This window comes from Prionailurus viverrinus, chromosome E2 (assembly GCF_022837055.1).
Source record: "Prionailurus viverrinus isolate Anna chromosome E2, UM_Priviv_1.0, whole genome shotgun sequence".
Classification (NCBI taxonomy): domain Eukaryota; kingdom Metazoa; phylum Chordata; class Mammalia; order Carnivora; family Felidae; genus Prionailurus; species Prionailurus viverrinus.
Genome location: NC_062575.1, coordinates 35,208,691 through 35,228,780, shown reverse-complemented (window position 1 = coordinate 35,228,780; position 20,090 = coordinate 35,208,691). Strand labels below are relative to the sequence as shown.

The window sequence follows — 20,090 nt, the reverse complement described above, 5'->3', positions numbered from 1 at the left end:
GCTGAGAAAATAAAGTGCCCATGAGAGGCGCAGCCTGCATTCTGTCCTCGAGGGGCAGGGATCGGCAAACTCTCTGATTAATCTCCCAGCGGGTTCCAAACACACCTAGAAATCCAGCCCCCTGGACACTGTCCTGACAGGCCTGCCAGGGCTCCCCAGACCTCCTTTCAGCTCCCCAAATGGGCCAGGCGCTTTCTCAGCCTTTTGTGGCTATTCCCGCCGCCCAGCCTGCTCCCCCAGTTTCTCAGGCCCCTTCTCATCCTATCTGAGTCCCCTCAGAAAGGCCTTCCCGCCCACTCAACGAGGGGCCGCCCATCCGGCGCAACGATGCATCTGCACAGCTGTCCTTCTGGCACTTTCCTCAGGCTGCAGACCTGCCTGTCTCCCTGTCATGGCAATACCTTCACCAGGCCGAGCGCGGCAGGCAAGGCCCCATCTCTCAGTTCGCTGCCGTTCCCCCCACGTCGGCTCAGAGCCTGCACTTGCTACAAACTCGGCGAGCATTTCTGAAATGACAGCCAGCAAGCAACGGTGGCGGAGCAAAGCCTCCACTGACAGGGTCAGGGAGACAAGAGGAAGCAGAGCTGCCCTGCTCCTCCGCGTCCCTTGCCCCGCCCTGCCCAGGGCATGTTACGCTTTTTTCTTAAAAGCGGACGGATCCTTTGAAGACATTATGCTAAGTGCACCCAGGCAGTCACAGAAGCACTAATACTGTGTAATTCCACTTCTGTGAGGTTCCTGGAGTAGTCAAATCCAGAGAGACAGAAAGGAGACTGCTGGTTTCCAGGAGCTGAGGCGGGTGGGGGGGGGGGGAGTGTTCAGTGGGGACCGACTTTCCGCGCTGCAGAAAAGTTTCCTGGATGGTGGAGATGGTTGCACAACAAAGCAAACGGACTTAATGCCCCTGAAGTGTTCACTCTGAAATGGTTAAGATCGTAAATTGTACGTTACGTGTATTTTGCCACAATTAGAGAAAACAACTGCTTTTACTGCTTTTACCACCTACAGGCTAGGTGGGCAGGTGGGAAGGAGGGAGGTCCCATTCCACACACACAGCCAAGGTGTCCAGAGCCGTTCCTGAGCTGTTGCCCTCGCACCTCTGGCTTGAGGGTTGGAAGCTGGAGTTTGCACAGGCTGTGGTAGTGAGACACGGCCTGTGGAGGCCTCGGCTGGATGGTGGGGCGGGGGGGGGACGGGGTGGTGAGTTGCAGCACCATCCAGGGGGCATGTCACCTGCCAAGCACTGGCTGGCACTGGACGCCAGACCTTCTCTGCCTCCGTGCTGTACGGGGCTTCCCCTGCCGTGACTGAGTCTAGGCTATTGTCAATGGCCCGGTTTCCAGGGCCAGGCCACGGAAGAACACAGGACCTCAGGGGGCTATATAAGCGAGGACTCTTTCCCCCGAGCAGAAGGGGATGAGGCCTGCTGCGGAAAGGCCTCCCCAGAAATCTTGTCAAGAGGATTGGGGCTCTGACAGCTTTCAAACCTTGCTGGATGGAAATGATCCTGCTCCCCTGGCTAGGGAGGTAGGAGGGTCAGCGTGAGGCACACTTACAGGCATTAAATATTTTGCCACGTTGGGAAAAAAAAAAGTAGGAGAGAATCGTTCCCTTTAATTTTTCCAAAATCTTTCCAGGCCTTTACAACTTAAATTTTTATTCATTAGAATTTGATGAGAGGGGCGCCTGGGTGGCTCAGTGGGTTAACCCTCCGACTCCGGCTCAGGGCTTGAGTTCACCGTTCATGAGTTCGAGCCCAGCGTCAGGCTCTGTGCTGACAGCTCAGAGCCTGGAGCCTGCTCCAGATTCTGTGTCTCCCTCTCTCTCTCAAAAATAAATAAACGTTAAAAAAAATTTAAATTTGATGAGAAAACCCAGCTCTAGATATAGTCACATTTCACAAGCCAAAAATCAGGACAAATAGCCAATGACTGGGATGGAATACTTGAAATCCAAGCTGTCCTGGAAAATCTAGGTCACACGGTCACTAATTATACAGAACACATATGTCCAGGTCCCTAAACTAAGCCAGTGCTTGTAGGTTTTATAAATAATATTTTAAGACTTTGATCATGTCCATTTCTACTTTCCTCCAAATTTTTGCTAAATAGGAAACTTTCCTGGGTCATTGAAATTTCTAGAAAATTAACTCCTGTGGATGGAGAGCTGTTCTGGCAGATACTCTGAGAAATATGGCCTATCACCCCGCAAAATGACTTCTGGAGCCCACAGAGCCTAGCTCCCCTCACTGACAGACCCCCCAGGCTGCAGGGCCAGCAATTCTGAAGGTGGACCTAATTTGCTGTGATGAATTGTAGGCATGCCCCAGCAATCAAAACTGCAGCTGAGACCGATTATATTTAATGATTGCGATGGTTCTTGTGGAAACATGTGGGTGTATACCTTTGCCCGTTTGAAAAAGTCCAGCCTGGCACAAAGGAAAGGGCAAATGTGATCCCTGCTACCCGGAATGTCAGGGGCTGCCCACTATTCAGGAGCCGGTCCCCCTGATGGGGCTGACGAACATGGTGGCCCAGCCTGCAATACCTTGTCTGCCCTTCTTGTCTATACTCAGCTTCCAACCACACTGTGGGCACATCATCACTGCCCACACACCTGCCCCACCATGATCAAGTAGGTCCGCATTATACTTTCGCTCCCACTACCAGGCAGAACTAACTCGCTGGTTTCCATGAGGCAAACCAAGAATCATCTGTATCCCCAATCTGTGTGTGTGTGTGTGCGTGTGTGTGCGTGTGTGTGCGTGTGCGTGTGTGTGTGTGTGTGTGTGTGTAAGTCCATTTGCAATTTTAGGGCAGAGGGAGAGGTGGGTAGCAGGTAAATATGGAATTCAGAGTATATCAGGAAGGTGTCATGAAAGCAGTGTAGTTCCTGGCACTTTCTTAGCACTCGATACTAATGGATGTATAGCTAGCTGGTTCGCTGGCTGGTTGGATGGATGGATGGATGGATGGATGGACGGTTAGAAGATGGATGGCTGACTGGTGGATGGATAGATGGATGGATGGATGATTGGTTGGTTGGTTGGTTGGCTGGATGATGGATGGAAGATGGATGGATGGATGGATAGATGAGGAATGGATAGATGGATGGGTGGGTGGATTAGGAATGGATGGACTGATGGATGGATGGTGAATGGATGGACAAATGAATGTATAGATAAGTAGATGGGTGGCAGATGGATGACTAGTAGGAGAAAGAGGAGAGCATGAATACAGAAGTAGGTAGTTGGGTGGATGGGTTGGTGGAAAGACAATGGGCTTTCAAGTCCAAATCCCACTTTAGTCACTTACTACATATATGACAAGTCACTTCACTTCTCTAAGTTCCTATTTCCTTGCCTAAAAAGTGGGATGAATGATACCTACCTCATAGACTTGGTATGAGCTCCAAATTAGATAACACATGTAAAAGGTTTTACAACATGTAAAATGATATACAGATGTTCAATATTATCATAATGAATACTAACCATGAGGTTCTGCCATCACTGTCAACTCGAAAGCATGGATGACCCTACATTTTTGACGTGGCACCTTCAGCAGGAAGGATGGGGGAGACTAAGGTAGTGCCCCAGGTCAGGGATGCAGCTGTTGGACTGTGCATCTAGGTCTGGCTTAGGTGGGAACTGGTCCCTGAGCCACACGTGCCTCCCCTTCTCAAACACACAAACCATATAGGTGGAACACACTTCCCATTTCCCCCTGGGCTCCACTTCTTCCTGAGTATTATCCTTTCCCAGCCTCAGCTATCAGGTCTGCAAAGTGGCAAGAGTAAAGGGCACTTCTAGTGGTCCCAGGTTGTTGAGGCACCAGTGGAATAACATTTGCAAAGTGTGATGTGTTGCAGCAGAGGACTCAAACTTGGAGCTCAGAGGGTGAACCAGGTGGGGCAGACCAGGTGTGGTTGTGTTGAGCCAGGGAGCACATCCTTGTGTCTAAAGGGGGTAGCTGATTGCTGTCACCAGAACTATGGTCCAGGGGTTACTGGGTCTGATTTGTAGAAAAATCAAGAACTCTAGTGTAGTGGTAAAGAGGACAGAACCTGGGGCCGATAGCCTGGCTGTGGTCTGGGGAGTTTGTTAGACTCTTTGTGCCTCAGTTTCTTTATTTTAATAATAGAGGCATTATGAGAATTGAATATTTAATGCTTAAAAGTGCTAAGAACACTGTCTGACACTTAATAAGCACTACCTATATTTAGCCACTATAATTATAGGAAATCTCCATTTTGAAACATAGACCACCATTTAAAGACCCCGATGTCCCTGGCCATGGGCTGTGAGTTTTCACCCTTCACACTATAAAAATGGTCAATGTTACTACGTAATAACTTTTCCTTGTGTGTATCTCCTCCCCTTCACATGACAGGAGACTGGTGGGGTCCTTCTCCATCATTCTGGAGCACCCGATGGGAAGGAAGGAGATGGTATACTCCTGTATCCCACTGGGAAGCCCAAACCCTACCCCAAACAGTTTCAGCATCTTGGGGCCTCCTTACCTTCTACCATACCTCCGGTCAATGCTGTATTTTATCCAAGACCCACAGAATATAAGATGCTCCAGTATTTGATGTATCACAGCAAACAAACAAATTAAAAAAAGACCAATTAAAGTGTAACACACGTGAACTATTCCAATTTCAGAGATGTTATCATGAGAAGTTGTGTATCTAAAACATGTCAGTGAAGTACAGTAATAACTAACAATATATTGAGCTCCTACTGTGTGCCCAAACTGGGCCGGCTCTTCTTCATACATACACTACCTTTACATCTCCGATTGTCCCCGTCTTACTGATGAAGAAATGGAGGTTCAGCAAGGAGAAGCAGCTTGCTACCTCATGCAATGGGTAAGAAGTGGTGCTTGGATTGGTGCCCAAATGGTCCAGTCTTCAGGCGGCTTCCTCCCCTCTTGCTGTCCCCGGCCCACCCCTCTGCCTCCTGGTGCCACCGAAAGGAGACACCAAACCAAAGCTGTCACCTGCCTCCATGCAGAACCTAGTACACAGGGGATCTCACTGCAGCCCTGGACCGGCCCCAGCCAGTCCATGTTTGATTTTGTCTAAACTCCAGAAGCAAAGCGAGTGGGGCCATGTTCATTATTGACACAGCAAAATTAATTTCTGCCATCTCCTCCCTCTCCCCTCCGCGCCCGCCCCCCTCCATCCCTGCCTCTCCTGTGAGTGCGGACGCGCGGCTGCTGCCTGGCGCTCCTGAAATGCCAACTTGCATTTCTCATCATTAATTTCTTTCTAAATGTCATTAGTAATTGTTCCTGCTCGACCAAAGAGTACAATCCAGGCTCCCGCCAAGAGCACCCGGTTCTTGTCTCTCAGCTGGTGGGGGCCAAGCCTCCCCAGCCATGCCTGGCCCTGGTACCTTTGCAGGAGGCAGCCGGCCTGGCTCCCAACGAGTTGGGAAGACAGACTGCTGCATCAAAGGACAAAGCAGGCCTCATTTTTAACATGGGCGGACTCAACAACAGGAAAAAGCCTGCCCATGGTACTCAGTGGAGTGGTACAGTGCTCAGCCTCTGCAGCCAGGCTGTTTGGGTTCAAGCCCCATCTCTGCCATTGCCTAGCTGTGCCTCAGTCTCTTTATCTGCAAAATGGGGAGAACAAAGCATTGGTTTCATATAACTTTCCTGAGAACTAAATAGGATACTCGATGCAGAGGGCTCCCCACAGTACCTGGGGGCTGTTTCTGTCACTGCTGTTCCATTCCAGGGTTAGGTCAGCTCTTACTAGACATGTGACATGACATGATATTGTGTCTCCGTCTGTCAAGGTGGGACAACATCACATCAGTTCTATGTCAATACCATCCCCTCCGTTAGCCCCCCTTGGCTGGGCACTATGTGCCTTGTTTCATAAACACTATGCTGTACCCCCATAACGAGCCTCCAGGAGAGACAGCACTAGCCCAATGTCCATGGGAGGATGGTGAGTCTCAGGAGAGTGACATGCCCAGGGTCTCAGTTACAGCAAGAAGCAACTCTGAGATTCACACCCTCCAGACCCCAAGACCCGTGTCTTTCCTGTAAGTCGGGCTGCCTCTTTGTCTAAGTCAGTGGGAGGTGGGGAGGCAGGGCTTTGTAAGGGGTCAACCTCTGGGAGCCCTGGACCAACCCGACACCCCATTATGAGTATTACTATTGTTTCTAAGAAACTGAAGGCATTTGGTCCGGGCTGGGACAGCTCTGGCAAGGGGCTGGGCTCCCGGCACACACAATGGCCGCTGGCTGGAGGCTCCTGGCAGCTCCCCCGTGCCCATCTGTCATGATGGCACGGTGCCCCTCTTAAGTTGGTTGGCCCCCCGCCCTAGGGCATGAATGACAGGCTCTGATGGGCAGACAGGCAGCCTGAGGCCGATTCCAAGTGCCATCTCTGCCCGGAGCTGGGCCTCGGGGGGAGCCCCCCCAGTCCCCACCTGGGCCTCCACACACTTCATTGCTCAAGCAGGCAGAGCCCCGGGTCTCACGAGGGCATCTTCGCGTATCCCGGCACAGGCTCCTCCCAGGGCCTGTTTCTCTTTTGCTCCTTGTACGATGACCACGGTAGCCACTGCTCACCCACCCTGCCCAGAGAGGGACAGTCACTTGCCCTGGACCCACACCACCTATGAGTCATGTTCTAGAACTCTTGCTCTCCTGGGAAGGAAGACTTGCCTGCCCCCAGCACCTGGCCCCTGACACCCAGCCCCTAGAGGCCTGCGCTTGGCTCCTAAGGGGTGGATAGTCACCTTCAAGCCCACTGCCTCAGCCTTGGAGCTAAGAACACAGATATTAGTGTCAGCCTGCCTCGTTCACAGCTCTGCAACTCTAGCAGCTGTGTGACCCTAGGGAGCCTCAGTTTACCCATCTGTGACATGGAGATCATAGGATCCCACACTTGGGGGTCACTGCGAGGTCTCAAAAGACTACATGTCTGAAGGGAGGGATTCAGGCTCCAGTAAGCATTCACGAAACATTGTCTCATTTTTACTATGTTGGGGTGAGGGGCTCAGGCCTGCACTCCAGGCTCGGGAGGACAAGGAGCCATCTGTGACCACTCCTCGGTCTTCTCCAGATGCAGACCCTGAACTGCCACACACGTCCCTCAGGAGGCTCAGCCGCCCCAAGTGGTAGCAGTGGTAAGAGATGATGATGATGCGGATACACTTTACTGTGAGCAGGGAAGGCCGTGTCCCCCAGAAGGGTAAATAGATCAAGAGACCCAGTGTCTGGAGGCACAGTGAGAAAGGGGGGGCCCCCACACCTCCTGTGACATCACAGGGACCCAGTTGGCACAGCAGTCGTGTTAGGTTATGTTTAGCTTACGATAAGATTGAACGACACACAACATGTTACACTATCTTATGCCGCAAACATATAACAGACATTCTTTCTGTTTGTCCTCATCAGTTCTCTGTTCCTCTCCCCACAACAGGTGAGGGACTTAGACCTCTGTGTGTCTTCGACACCTGCACACACCTGGCACATAGAAGGGGCTCAGTAAACACTCATGGGCTACACTGAGCACATCCATGCACGATGCACTGAACGAACGAGCGAATGAAGGGGTCAACCAAAAGCCCACGTAGTGCTGATGCTTTTACCAAACCTCAAGCTAGTTGGTTCTGGAGGCTTTTCAGGCACCACTGACGGAGCTCTCCCTAACACCCACGGGAAGGGGCTGTCATTACCCCCCATTTACTGAGGCCCAAAAAGGATTAGTGACTCACTCAAGATCACACAGCTGCTCCCAGGCTGCCTGTCCACAGGTGTGGGCTGCATAGAATTCACACTGAATAGAACTCAAGCTGCGGAGGGCTCTGGTGTCCTGCCCTCGTGGGGAAGGCAGGACACACAAAGCGATCATACCTTGTGGTTCCTGCAGGAAGCCTTATATTCTAAGTGCTTTTCACACATGAGGTCCCATCTTCACACCCACCCGAGGCAGTGGGTCTTACCCCACTTTACAGATGAGTTAACTGAGGCTGGAGAGGTATAAATGTCAGCAATGGAAAATAATGGAACCAACTGGGGGCTACTCCAAGGCAAGCAACAGGTTCTCACTCCCCAGAACTACTGTCACCAGGCACCTCCCTCTCGCTCCCCCAGGCCGAGCCCAGCTCAGCCCTGCTCTCCCAGCAGCAGTGGGTGGCAGGGACTGGGCTGTCTTTAAAGTGGGACAGAGGTAGATGCTGCTACTCACAGAAAATTCAGCCAAAGAGTCAAATGCTAAGTATGTGCCTAGAGCACTTTTAATTTTTAATTATTATTAGTTATAATTATCTGGCTGGATCTGACGGCACGAGCACGCAGGCAAGGAAACTGGCTCGTCGGTTACCCATCTTATAAGGACCAGGAATTTAAGAACTCAACTCCTAGACTCTGCAAACCTAGATTGCAACCCTCCTGCTTTTTCTCCCTTCCTTGTTTGTGTTCTCTTTATTTTCCTACTTCCCAGGGGCTCAAAAAATATGGTAAAACATGTGGGGATGGATGGATGGATGGATGGATGGATGGATGGTTGGATGGTTGGACGGATGGCAAGCAGAGGGAGTTTTCACGTGCCTGAAACTCACATTTGGGTGGGGATTCAGGTGTAGACCTAGTTATTATAATCTGCATTGGCAAAGGGATCAAGGGGTTGAACCCAGGGCCAGAGAAGACAAAGGAGGGGGAATCAAGGAGGGCTTCTCATAGAAGGGACCACTTAACTTGGACCCTGAAGCCCAAGAAGAAGAGAAGGGAGTCGAGATTCTTCTTGAACAGAAGGATCAGCAGGTACAGTGCAGCCAGGAAGCATCCAACTCACTGAACAGGCTGGATAGGAACAGTCCAGAGAATGAAGCAAGAAGGTGTTCCCCCACCTCCAGCCCCACTGTCCTTTTCTCTGCTCCTTGGACGCCCCAAATCTGTCCATGCTTCTGAGTCCTTACACTGGCTGTTTACACCACCTTTCCTGGAAGGTCCCCAGCCCTTCCCCCCACTGGCTCCTTCTCAACCTTCAGGACTCAGGTGAAATGCCAGCCTTCCTTGGCCACCCAGTCCAATTTCTCATCCTCAGCATTTTCTCACCCTTGCCCGGACACACACACGTGTGAGCACATGCGCGCGCGCACACACACACACACACACACACTCATTTTCCACCACCATACAGTGTTTTACTGTTCTCAAAATTCTACAGTCTAAAATGACCTAGTTCATGTGTTTATTGACTTGACTCCCATAGACTGTCTCCCATAGACTGTCAGTTGGGGGAGAACAGGGACCACGTCTAGGTGTTCACAGTCACACCCTGGGCCCTGGCGGTGGTGCCTACCTATGGTTGGTACTCCATAAATATTCTTAAATGAAAATGGAATGAGGGTGGGGCACCTGGGTGGCTCAGTCGGTAAGTGTCTGACCTCAGTTCATGTTATGATCTCACGATTCGTGGCTATGAGCCCCGCATCAGACTCTGTGCTGACAGCTCGGAGCCCGGAACCTGCTTCAGATTCTGTGTCTCCCTCTCTCTCTCTTCCCCTGCCCACTTGTGCTCTGTCTCCCTCTCTCTCTCTTTTTCTGAAAACTAAATACACATTAAAAAAAGAAAAAGAAAAAGAAAAGAAAATGGAATGAGGGGAAGGGTCAACTCAAATGTTCTCAAGAGCGAAGGAGGAAGGGTCCCAACAGAGCTCAGACCATACCCCTGGCTCACAGACACCTCCCCCTGGCTGGGTACCAGGATTCAGCCTGGCAGGGCCCAGCTCACCCCCATTGGAAGGGCTCCAGGTTGCTTGTTAGAATACCTAGCTCTGCTTTTAATCAATTGTAATCATTTAGCTGGAAGCGGCATGATTAGGCACACACAAGCAAACAGCGTGAACTAATCCTTTAAATGCGCCCGCTCGACACAGGCCTGGCCGCTTTGCCGCTGCAGGCCCCGGCTCAGGAAGCGCTTCCTGCGGCCCCTCGCTTTGTCAATAAGGGAGTCTAGATTCCAGGGCGCAGGGCAGGCCCTCCGCTCCCCCGCAGCCCAGCCCAGCCCAGCCCCGTCACAGAGGCCTGAGGAATGCCAGACCTTCCTTCACTGAACAGACCCTTTCTCTGGTGCGAGGCTCCCCGTGACAGCACCCGGCAAGGCTGCCGTAAGGGGAGAAAGTGGTGACACCAGGAGGCTTGAGGTCTCCTGAGGTCCCTGTCTCCACAACCAGATCTCATCCTGCCTGTCCCCAAGCCTAGCCTGAGCTGAACGCACCTCCTTGCTTGTCCCAAGGTCGGCAGGCCCCTGGCCCCAAGCTCCAACCTCGAGAACACCGCGTAGAACAGGCCCGGCCCCACGGCACCACACGGGCCCACCTGCGAGCAGGTTCCCTCGAATCCCCTGTTACTGCTACTTGTGCTACCTGCTTGGCCCAACTACTAAAATAGTTTCTGGGTCCCCTGACATGAAGGCTTTTTATAGTTCAGCACTGCAGGCCTCATTTAAATCTATTAGCTCATATAAATGGCAATTCATTTAAACTTTGGAGGGTTTCTGTTTGCCTTGGTGGCAAAGACAATCTGGCTTTGCATGTGTCTCTGCCGTTTGCTAGTGACCTTGGACAAACCACTTAAGCTCTTGGAGTCTCAGTTTCCACATCTGTAAACGAGCAGAAGAGTACCTATGTCATGGGGTTGTGTTGAGACAAGCCATGCAGAATGCTTAGGTCATAGAGTGGCCCATGGGAGGGAGCCACCCAGGGGAGGGGGCTGTTAAAACTATTTCTTGGGCAGTCTCATGGGGAGCTTGCCCTCCATGTCCGAGGCCAGTCCTACACAGCTAGTCATTCATACACTCCCTCATGCATTCTCTCGGTGACAGTGAAGAACAGGACACGGTGAGCCTCAGGAAGGACACGAGGAGGTGCATCCCTGCCCAGTGTCTGTGGGCACAGAGGTGTCCACAGGGATTCAGAGACAGCTGGGCTGGGCAGCTGAGCCTGCCCCCTCCACTCGGGTCCACTAACACTGGCAAGGGGCCCACAGGGCCCCAGGCCCTCGTCTGCTGAGGCCTGAGGCTGGAAATGCCAGGCCAGCAGGTCTGACAGTTTTGGGGTCTGTGGCTTACAGAGCTGTCTGACAGCCCCCCCACCAAATGTTCACATTGCCCTCCATGGGGCTAAGGGCAAGGCTGAGGGGAAACCATCCAGAGGAAAGGCCTGGAAAGGCAGTGAAAGGCGGGAAGGGGACTTGAAGCCCTGGCCTCTGTGGCCTTTCCACCTTGCCTCACTGCTCTGCATACCCAGCTCCTCCCGGTGCCCCAGTGTGGGTGTCCTGTGCCCGTGGCCTTCGCACTTGGCTGGCCACCACAGATGGAGGGACCCAGCATCTCACTATGTTCAGACTCAGGCCAGAAATCATGAAATCACAGCAAATCCCTAGTGGAGGAGACCCTGAAAAGCCATCTGACCCTTAAATGCCTAATAATATGCCAATAATAATGCTAAAAATAACGGTAACTGCTAATAATAACAACAGGTAGCACATACTAAGCTTTTCCTATGTGCCAGTCACGGTGCCCAGGGCCTTTCACAATACAACTATGAGGTACAAACTATTAATACTCCCATTTTACAGACAAGAAAGCTGAGGTCTACAGCTGGTAAACGACAAGGTTTCAAATACAGAGCTGCTTCACAAAGACTGTGCTCCCTGCCTCCTGCTCTGCAGCATTTCAGACCCCTCTACTGACAGGGACCTCACTACCTTTCCTTTTTTTCCATCTGGACAGCGTTTTCCCACATAGTGGACATATGCAGTGCCTACCAGCCTATGCTCCCTTCCCCACCACAGTTCAGTGGAGCAGGGTGGGGCAGCTGACCATCAACCATCAGAGCTCAACCATCAGATCCCTCTCCAGGGATCTAGAACCTGTTGCCTGCATGCCCTCTGTTTTCTGCAGTCACTATTTCTGGGTTGGCTGGGTGTTCCATCTGGCTACTTGTGTAACCAAATCCCCACACTAAATCCCCTCTGTTGAAATACCCAGTTGTGTCTGTCTCAGCAGAAATGATAGAAGCCACGGCAACACTGGCCACCTTTTTCCTTGTATGGACAAGCCCAGATAGTCAGGCTTCAGAAAGAAAAAGAACACAGTATGAACCAGGAAGAGGCAGAAGGCACAATGTCACCGCCTTGAGACAGGAGTACTTGATTCATAAGAACAGGGCCACTGAAAACCCAACAACACTGTCTGCTCTTGGTAACCAAAAGCAACTCCTGTGTCCTTACAACTTAATTCCCCACCCTGCTCGAGCTAACCCCAGAGAGCGATGCCTGAGCCATGGTTCTCAGAGAGCAACATGCCTGTCCCGAGTTTCTGCCCACTTCCAGAAGTCTTGGGTCCACTGGAATCATGAGAGCAGAGCTTAAAATGCTTGAAGACAACTGTCCCCTCTTCCCACATCTTCTCCTGGCAAATGGTCCCCTGAAAGCTACTTGGAGTCAGGCTGGATCCCCACAGCCTAGCATGCTGCCTGAGCTCCCTGGGTACGTGTGTGTGTATGTACACAAACCTTATATTGTCTCCCCCGTCTCTTCCCCCACCTCCAGCCCCTGGCAACCATTGGTGTTTTCCGTTCCAATAGTCTTGCCTTTTTCTGGGACGCCAGGTAATAGAGCCATGTTGTATGGAGCCTTTTTTGAATCTGGCTTCTTTCACTTGGCATTTGTGATTCATCCAAGTTGCTGTGTGAATCAGCGGCTGCTTTTTATTGCCAAGTAGTGTACCACTGCATGAATGTACCACATCTGTCCACCCGCTCCCAGGTAAGGGACAATTAAGGGGTTTCCAGTGGGGGGCCACCATCCACAGACGTTTTTGTGGAAGCATGCTTTTAGTGCTCTGGGGTAAACACGGCAACATGTGGGGGTTTCAGCCGCCCCTCCACACCCTGGCCAGCACTCACATTGCTGGCTTTTTGCTTCTGTTTCAATCATCCTGATAGGTGTGCGGTGGCATTGCATTGTGGTTTACGTTTGTGCTTCCCTGACTATAATCGCGTTGAGCACCCCCACATCTTCGGCGAAGCGTTGATATGTTGTGCTTGTTTTACAGTGGATTTCCCCTCGTTGTTAAGTTCTCAAGGGGTTTTTTTTACATGCCCTGGATACAAGTTATTCATCAGATATGTGATTTGTACATATTTTCTCCCAGTCTGTGACTTCTTGTTTTAACAGTCTTTTTTTAATTTTAATTTTTTTTACCGTTTATTCATTTTTGAGAGACAGAGAGAGACAAAGTGCAAGCAGGGAAGGGGCAGAGAGAGAGGGAGACACGGAATCTGAAGCAGGCTCCAGCACAGAGCCCAACACGGGGCTCGAACTCACAAACTGCAAGATAATGACCTGAGCCGAAGTCGGTTGCTTAACCGACTGAGCCACCCAGGTGCCCTTTAATAGTGTCTTTCAAAAACCAGACTTCTTAAATTTTGATTGAGAGTGGAAACCAGATAACACCTCTTCCCTGCTTCAATTCCCATCACAATGGGGATAAAATCCAAACTCCTCTGCTGCCCTATAAACCCTGCCATGACCTGGCCTCCACCTGCCGGCCCTCTCCACACCACCCCTCCCCACTCACTGTGCTTTAGCCACCTTCCACTCCCAGCAACACACCTGGATCACATGGCCACAGGGCCTTTGCAGTCATGGCTGGCCACAGGGCCTTTGCACTCATGGCTCTCTTCCACATACTCTCTCCTTCTCACCAGGCAGGTCTCAGCTCAAATGCCACCTCCTCAGGGAGGCCCTCCCTGACCACACTCACCAAGGATTATCCAACCTCACCCCCATCACACCCCCACCTACTACCTGGTTTTATTTTCTTTGTGGTGACCACTACAGGACACTGTCTATCGATCCCTTTGAATGCAGGCCCTGTGGGTGTTTCTCTGTCTCACTGACCACAGTCTTGTCAGTTCCTGGGTCTCGTGCCTGGCACACAGTGGGACCTCCATACACATACTCTGAACAAATGGATAACAAAGCTGAGTTCCCTCTTCTGCTCCTAATCACTCTGTTATGAATGTGTTCCCGTCTGTCTGAAGTTCTTAAAATTAATGTCGGTCTTGGCAAAGCCACTTGAACTCAGAACTAAACAGGACTTGCACCTCATCCTGGCAACAGCGCTCCTGTCAATGCATCCTAACAGAACATTCTCTTTGGAGGTAGACACGCCACTGTGACACAGCCCAAGCCTGCCAGGGCCAGACCCCATCTCTGTCACCTCTGGCATTCCGGTCCTACAATGAAAACAATCCTAGGTCTTATATCTTAAGCCCTCTCTGCCCAGTCACTTGTCCCTACAAACAGTAGTTTCCCTGAGTCTTCCCAGCAGGACCCAAATGACAAATGGCCAACAGAGCCAGTCAAGCCTCCAAAAAGGACCCTGTCTCCTGCTGTGGACACGAACCCCCACATGTCACCCCTGGGAAACAACATACCTGCCCACTGGCCCCAGATTCTGTGTAATGACCATGAAAATTTCGATGCCTGAAAAACCCTCCTCTTAAAAAAACCCAGATAATTGCTCTTCAAGTTACTTAAGGAGAGCCATTATTTGCATACATTTGGTGTTGCTACAACACTTCCACATTTAGATGGGTTGTAATTAAAATAATTAATTGCAGAAAATAGTCACTGGTTAAGGCTATAATGTAGCGAGGTTCTCAGCATTTGAGGATCTCCCTTAAAGGTTGACGGGATGACCCAGCTCATGTGAACCATTCTTGATGCCCGGGACAGTCTGCAGCCCTGGGTGAGTGTAGCCAAAGCGAGAGCAGCTTGAAGCCACAGCTCCCTGTGCCTCTGTGTCACGAGGTGGGCCTGTGGCACAGTGACACCGATGAAGTTCAAAAAAGGCAAGACTGGGCAACTTCTCTGGGGAAACCTTCAGGCCAATAAGGGAGGAGAGCATCCGTTTCTTGGCACCCAGGACAATGTGGGAGGACCAGAGGGCCAAGCACGTCCCAAGTTCAAGTAAATCAGAGTGTACAGGAGCTAGTGGGTTTAAAAGAAGCCTGCCGTGTTGAGCCATAAAAAGCTTCAGTTGTCTGGGGACTCGGGGTCTATTTTGGTAGCTGTGCCAGGCAGGTAAGGCAGGTGGGAGGTAGAGTATGGTGACACACAGGCTGCACATGGAAGGACGTGTGGCCAGCGGACATGCAAGGGTACTTCCTGGATAGCCCATCGGTCAGGTGCTGGCACTAATGTCCCTCAGTCAGGGGCGAGAGGGGCAGCCAGCCGTCCTTAGCACAGAGGCTCATGCTCAGTTTGTGGATCAAGGTGGGCACAGCGGTGGGCCCTGGGCAGGGTCATCACCTTGCTGGTGGCCCTCGGAAGTGGAACCCCCTCTCGGGTCCTTAACTTTGCCCCACACCGTGACAGGGTGAAGTCAGCCCTGCCCACCCTGGCACGGGGCCAGCCCACAGGAAGGGACCCTGACTGCCTGATGATGAGTCCTTACTACGTCCTCCATGGCCCCTTTTTAATTTCCTCTGGATCACGGTTGTCACCACCTGTGCAGACAGGATGGGCCCAGGCCCGGCTGTGTGGATGGGCTGCAGCACAGTGAGAGGCGGTCTGCCCTGCAAAGGCTACCGCTGTGTTCCTTCAACCCCAGAAAAGGGGGACGCCAGTGCTGCCCCGTGACTTTATGACTCAGCCCTGTTGCAGTAGCCTCAGCCTCATCCCCAAGGAAGGGTGTGACTACTGACGGCAGGGTCCACCTTTGCATGGCTGTGCAGGCAACGCGTGTTTCCAGTGGGCAGACGCACCCTGTGGGTCATGGTGTGCACAGTGCTTGAGGGTGTGACAAACACCAGCTCTCTTTTCCTTCTGGGCACAGGGCAGATTACCTTCCTTTGTCCCCTTTGAAACTGGGCACGGCCACATGACTGTATCTGGCCAAGACAACATGAGAGGAGATGTGTGTCACTGCCCAGTGGAAGCTTCAAGAGCTGGTGTGTGAGTCCCTCATGCTGTTTATTGAAAATGGTGCTGTTTCAATATATGGTGTCTCAGCATGTCTGCGTGTACTACGTGTGGTGTTTCTGGGGATGTCCATGTGGTACTTTTTCTGGGGTGTGGTATTGTGTGTGTGTGTGTGTGTGTGTGTGTGTGTGTGTGTGTACAGTATTTCTGGGTGGACATGTGACCAAACAAAAGCCAGCTGGCAAGAAGGCGGCTTCACCTGGACACAGATCTGTGTCCTCAGAAACCAGTAACAGGTGGGACAAGAGGAGTGGCTGCAGGGGCCTACGGAGGACAGCCGCCCCTCATGAGGTCCCTCTCAGCCACTGCAGGCCCCGGATGGGGATTTGAGGAAGCTGGTCAAGGCCACCATGCAGCACCTGAGGGCTACATCAGCCTCGGGGCCCGTGGGGGGTATCCCTTCCTCTGAGTTGGGGCCCAGCCCGACTGCTGTCACTTTTCTGGCTTTCGTAGGCAGAGCTGGAAGCTCCAAGACCCCAGACCCAGTTCCTGGTCGCATACAGCCCCAGGATTCAGCCCTGCGAGCCACAGGGGCCACCAGCCTCAGATCCAAAGCTCAGTCGAACGCCATCATGTAAGATAGGTGGAGAAACAGAATCCCCAAGAGGCAAAGGAGCTTGCACAGAAACACCGCAAGTGAGAGCCTTCTGACTCCTCTCCGGGCTCAGCTGCTACAGCCCGGCTCATCTGAGAATGCTATCAACGGAGGCCAGGAGACCACCCCCACTCCAGCCTGCAGGAGGGCTGCCACCGGCCCCTGTTGCTTTTTTGGTTGGGGTGATGCTAAGTATAAGACCCCACCATCGTGGCTTCACCCCAAGACCCTTGGTGCTGATGGAGGCCCCGAAGAGCAGCAGGAGTGGGGGGTGTGGCGGACAAGCACTCACCTGCAGCTCGGTCTGGAAGAAGAACTTCTGTGGGCACTGTGAGCAGTCGTAGATCTTGTCTTCCTGCCCGTGCACAGCAAAGATGTGCTGCTGCAACTTGTTGGCCTGGACAAAGACTGGACACAGACACGGCTGTCAGGGGCCAGACTCCGGGGACACCAGCCCAGCCACCCGGAGCAGCCGCCCCCACACCATTCACAAGCAGGGATCACCCAACCATGGACACAGCCAGCCCAAAGCGGGCTGTTGGGAGCATCGCTGGCAGCTCCTAGAGGGGGCTCAAGCCAGTGGAGCTGAGCTCTGCCACTTACGGACTGTGCAACATTGGACAAATCACTTAACCTCTCTGGGCTTTATTTTCTCCTCTGAAAAACGAGGGTCATTAAAGTCTGTAGCTTACTGGATGGCGGGGAGGATCACATGGGCTAATACTTGCAAAATGCTTAAAAAGTGGCCTGGCACATAATTAGTCCAGGGAATGTCATTGCCACCACCACCACCACCACCACCGTCATCATCATCATCATCATCAATCATCATTACTTGCCAGATATCGTCTGCGGGCTCCTGACTCTAGCACGGGCCTGTAAGACAGGACAACTGTTACCCCCGTTTTACAGAAGAGAAAACTGAGGCACTGGAAATGCTAAATGACTTGTCCTAAGTCCCACTGCTAGCAAGTGGCAGAGCTCAGATTTGAATTAAATAAACTCAACACATTGTCTAGTACAAGAAGGTGCTCAATAAACACAAATTGCTATTCTTGTTGGGGTTGTTAGCAGCATCCTCACATCTCCACACAGGGGTCCCCGTGTCCTGGATCAGCAGACCTGGCAGCTGAGGCCCCTCGATGCCAGCCTCCACCCAGACTGCAGAGTGTGATGGCAACAGACGGGTGGGGGCTCCCGAGACTGAGGGGGAAGAGGCACTAGGGTGTTCTAAGACTTTCATGCACCCCAGAGAGGTGTGAGTGTGCAGGGACTTTCCCCATAGCAGAGCCCCTTCCTTAGGCCCGTCATGGAGCAGGTCACAGCTCCCGGTGACAACGGTCCGAGGCAGCCCTGGCCCTGGGCACACACAGGAGGTGGTCCTGAGGCAGCTGTGTGTCTGGGAGGTGAGCACTTCAGAAATCCCCTCCCGCCAGGCACCCTCCCCGGGGTGGGCTTCCTGCTGTGGCAGACAACAGATGTCGGGGGAGACAGGGGAAGGCCAGGGCTCCCCCACGCACACCGGCTGCCATCTGGGCAACAGGAGGGGGGATGGCCGAGCCCTTGAGACTCGCCTCAGGCTGGGACAGCCGCTCGCCTGGGCGGGCAGCCAGGCTGGGGGCTGGGGGCCAGGGGCTGGGGACTTGGCCAGCAGAGCTGCCCTTGACCCCTCTAGCCTGGAACACGGATGGAGCATGGACTGGAGCAGACCTGGGGCAGACTCAGGATGCCTCCCAGGAGGAGGCGAAGCCAGGAGGTGTGTACAGAGAGAGCCCACTGTTCTGGACACGGGAGCCCACCGAGGGCAACACAGGGGTGAGGCTGAGCTGGAAAAAGCAGTTGTGCACAGAGGTGAGGGGTAGGCTAGGAAAGGGGGCCACTCAACCTGCCTAAGAGGAGGGGCCAGAGAGTAAAACCTAGGGGGAGTGCCAGGGGGTGGGGTCAGCTCTGCATGGGGCAGGCAGGGTGATGGGCTGTGGGTCCCTTGGGGACTAAGTCCATGTCAAGGCAGGAGGATACGCTGAGGTCCAGCAATTAAAGGGCTACGCCCCTGGATCCCTCCCCCTCCCCCACTGGGCACACTTACCTGTGAAGCACACGGGACATTTAAAGGTGCCGCCCATGCCCTCGAAGCTGTGCTCAATGAGGTGACAGAGGAGCTTGGCTGGGGAGTCGAACATCTGGTTGCACAGCTTACACTCATGGTTGATGCCTTCCTCTGCAAGGAAAACCATGGCCAGTCAGTGACCCTACAAACCACATCCTCTGGGCAGGAGCCCAAGGGCCTCCACTAGACCACAGGCCAGCCTCTCCCTGGTCCCCAGAACCAGGGCTGGTGTGGGGGCCATAGATTCCGAGACCCATCCCAGCTCCAGATGGTTCAACCCGGGAGGCGTATAGACCCCAGGGGCCGGCACCAAATATCTGGCTCTGGAAGGTATCGTGTGCTGTGATTTCTCTTGCTGGTCAGGCAAGAATGTGCACAGGCCACGACCCACAGCTCCAATCTCTCACCATGTCACAGTGGAGAGGTGCCTAGGATGAGGTCTGCACCGAGAAGGGAGTCCAACCACAATTTTTAAAAATCCAATAGAATATTTACTGAGCGTGTACCTCATGCCAGGCACTTTGAGCTGGGGCTTCTGTGGGGGAGCTGAACAGATAACACGCTTGCCCCCATTCCAATGGTGGGGGAGACAGATAACAAAGACGGCCAACACATAACAGCGTCAGGAGGTGACACGAGAACATGGGGAGCTTCCTAGGTGACAGTCAAGGGCAAAGGCCCTGAGGAGGGCCCGTGCTGGGCTGGCTTGCCAGCAGCAAGGAAGCCGTGGGCCTGAAGCCCAGAGGCCAGGACCGGGGTGGGGTGAAATCAGAGGGGATACAGGGGTGCACATCGCCCAGGGCCTTGCTGGCCACTGGGGGACTCTGGACTTTACTGTGAGGGTTGAGCAGCCACTAGAAGTTATCGCTAAAACAACAACAAAATGCTCTTTTTTAAAAGTTTGGAACAGGTGGCCTATGGACAGTGCCTGAGGGACAAAAGGCAGACCCCCTGTCCTTCTTCCAGATCAGAACATGGCTTCATCTCCCCACCTGGGAGCCTCTATGACTCAAACGCTCACTCAAAGGTGCCCGGGGAAGAGAGTGTGTCCAGAGCACCAGCTTCTCACCAGTTTCAAGGGGCACAGAGTGGAGCTCTGGCACCTCGGCCCAGAGTCGGCAGAGCAGAATTCAAATCCTGGCTGCTTCTCCACACTCTGCGGCCTGGGCATCAGTCCACTCAGAGTAAACGAGGGCACCCTGAGCCCCTGTCCCATGAGGCTGAGTGAGGATGGAAGGGGCCAGCATCTGCCACCAGGGTGACCCACGGGTCAGCAGGGGGTGTGGTGGGGAGCCACCCTGGCTTGAGGGTCACATCATCCAGGGTTGACCAAGCTCTGCACTCACTGCATGATCTTGGG

The 20,090-nt window shown here is 52.9% G+C and overlaps 1 protein-coding gene across 3 annotated transcripts in view; it reads right to left on the bottom strand.

Moving 5' to 3' along the window:
- Nucleotides 1-20,090, bottom strand: part of ZNF423 (zinc finger protein 423) — a 334,910-nt gene that overhangs the window by 11,607 nt on the left and 303,213 nt on the right. For all 3 annotated transcript variants that reach the window (XM_047836283.1, XM_047836284.1, XM_047836285.1), the window contains 2 exons: nucleotides 18,710-18,841; nucleotides 16,916-17,031 (listed from right to left, as the gene is read on the bottom strand). In XM_047836283.1, coding sequence (XP_047692239.1) covers nucleotides 16,916-17,031; nucleotides 18,710-18,841 — 248 coding nt within the window. The remainder of the gene's footprint in view (nucleotides 1-16,915; nucleotides 17,032-18,709; nucleotides 18,842-20,090) is intronic.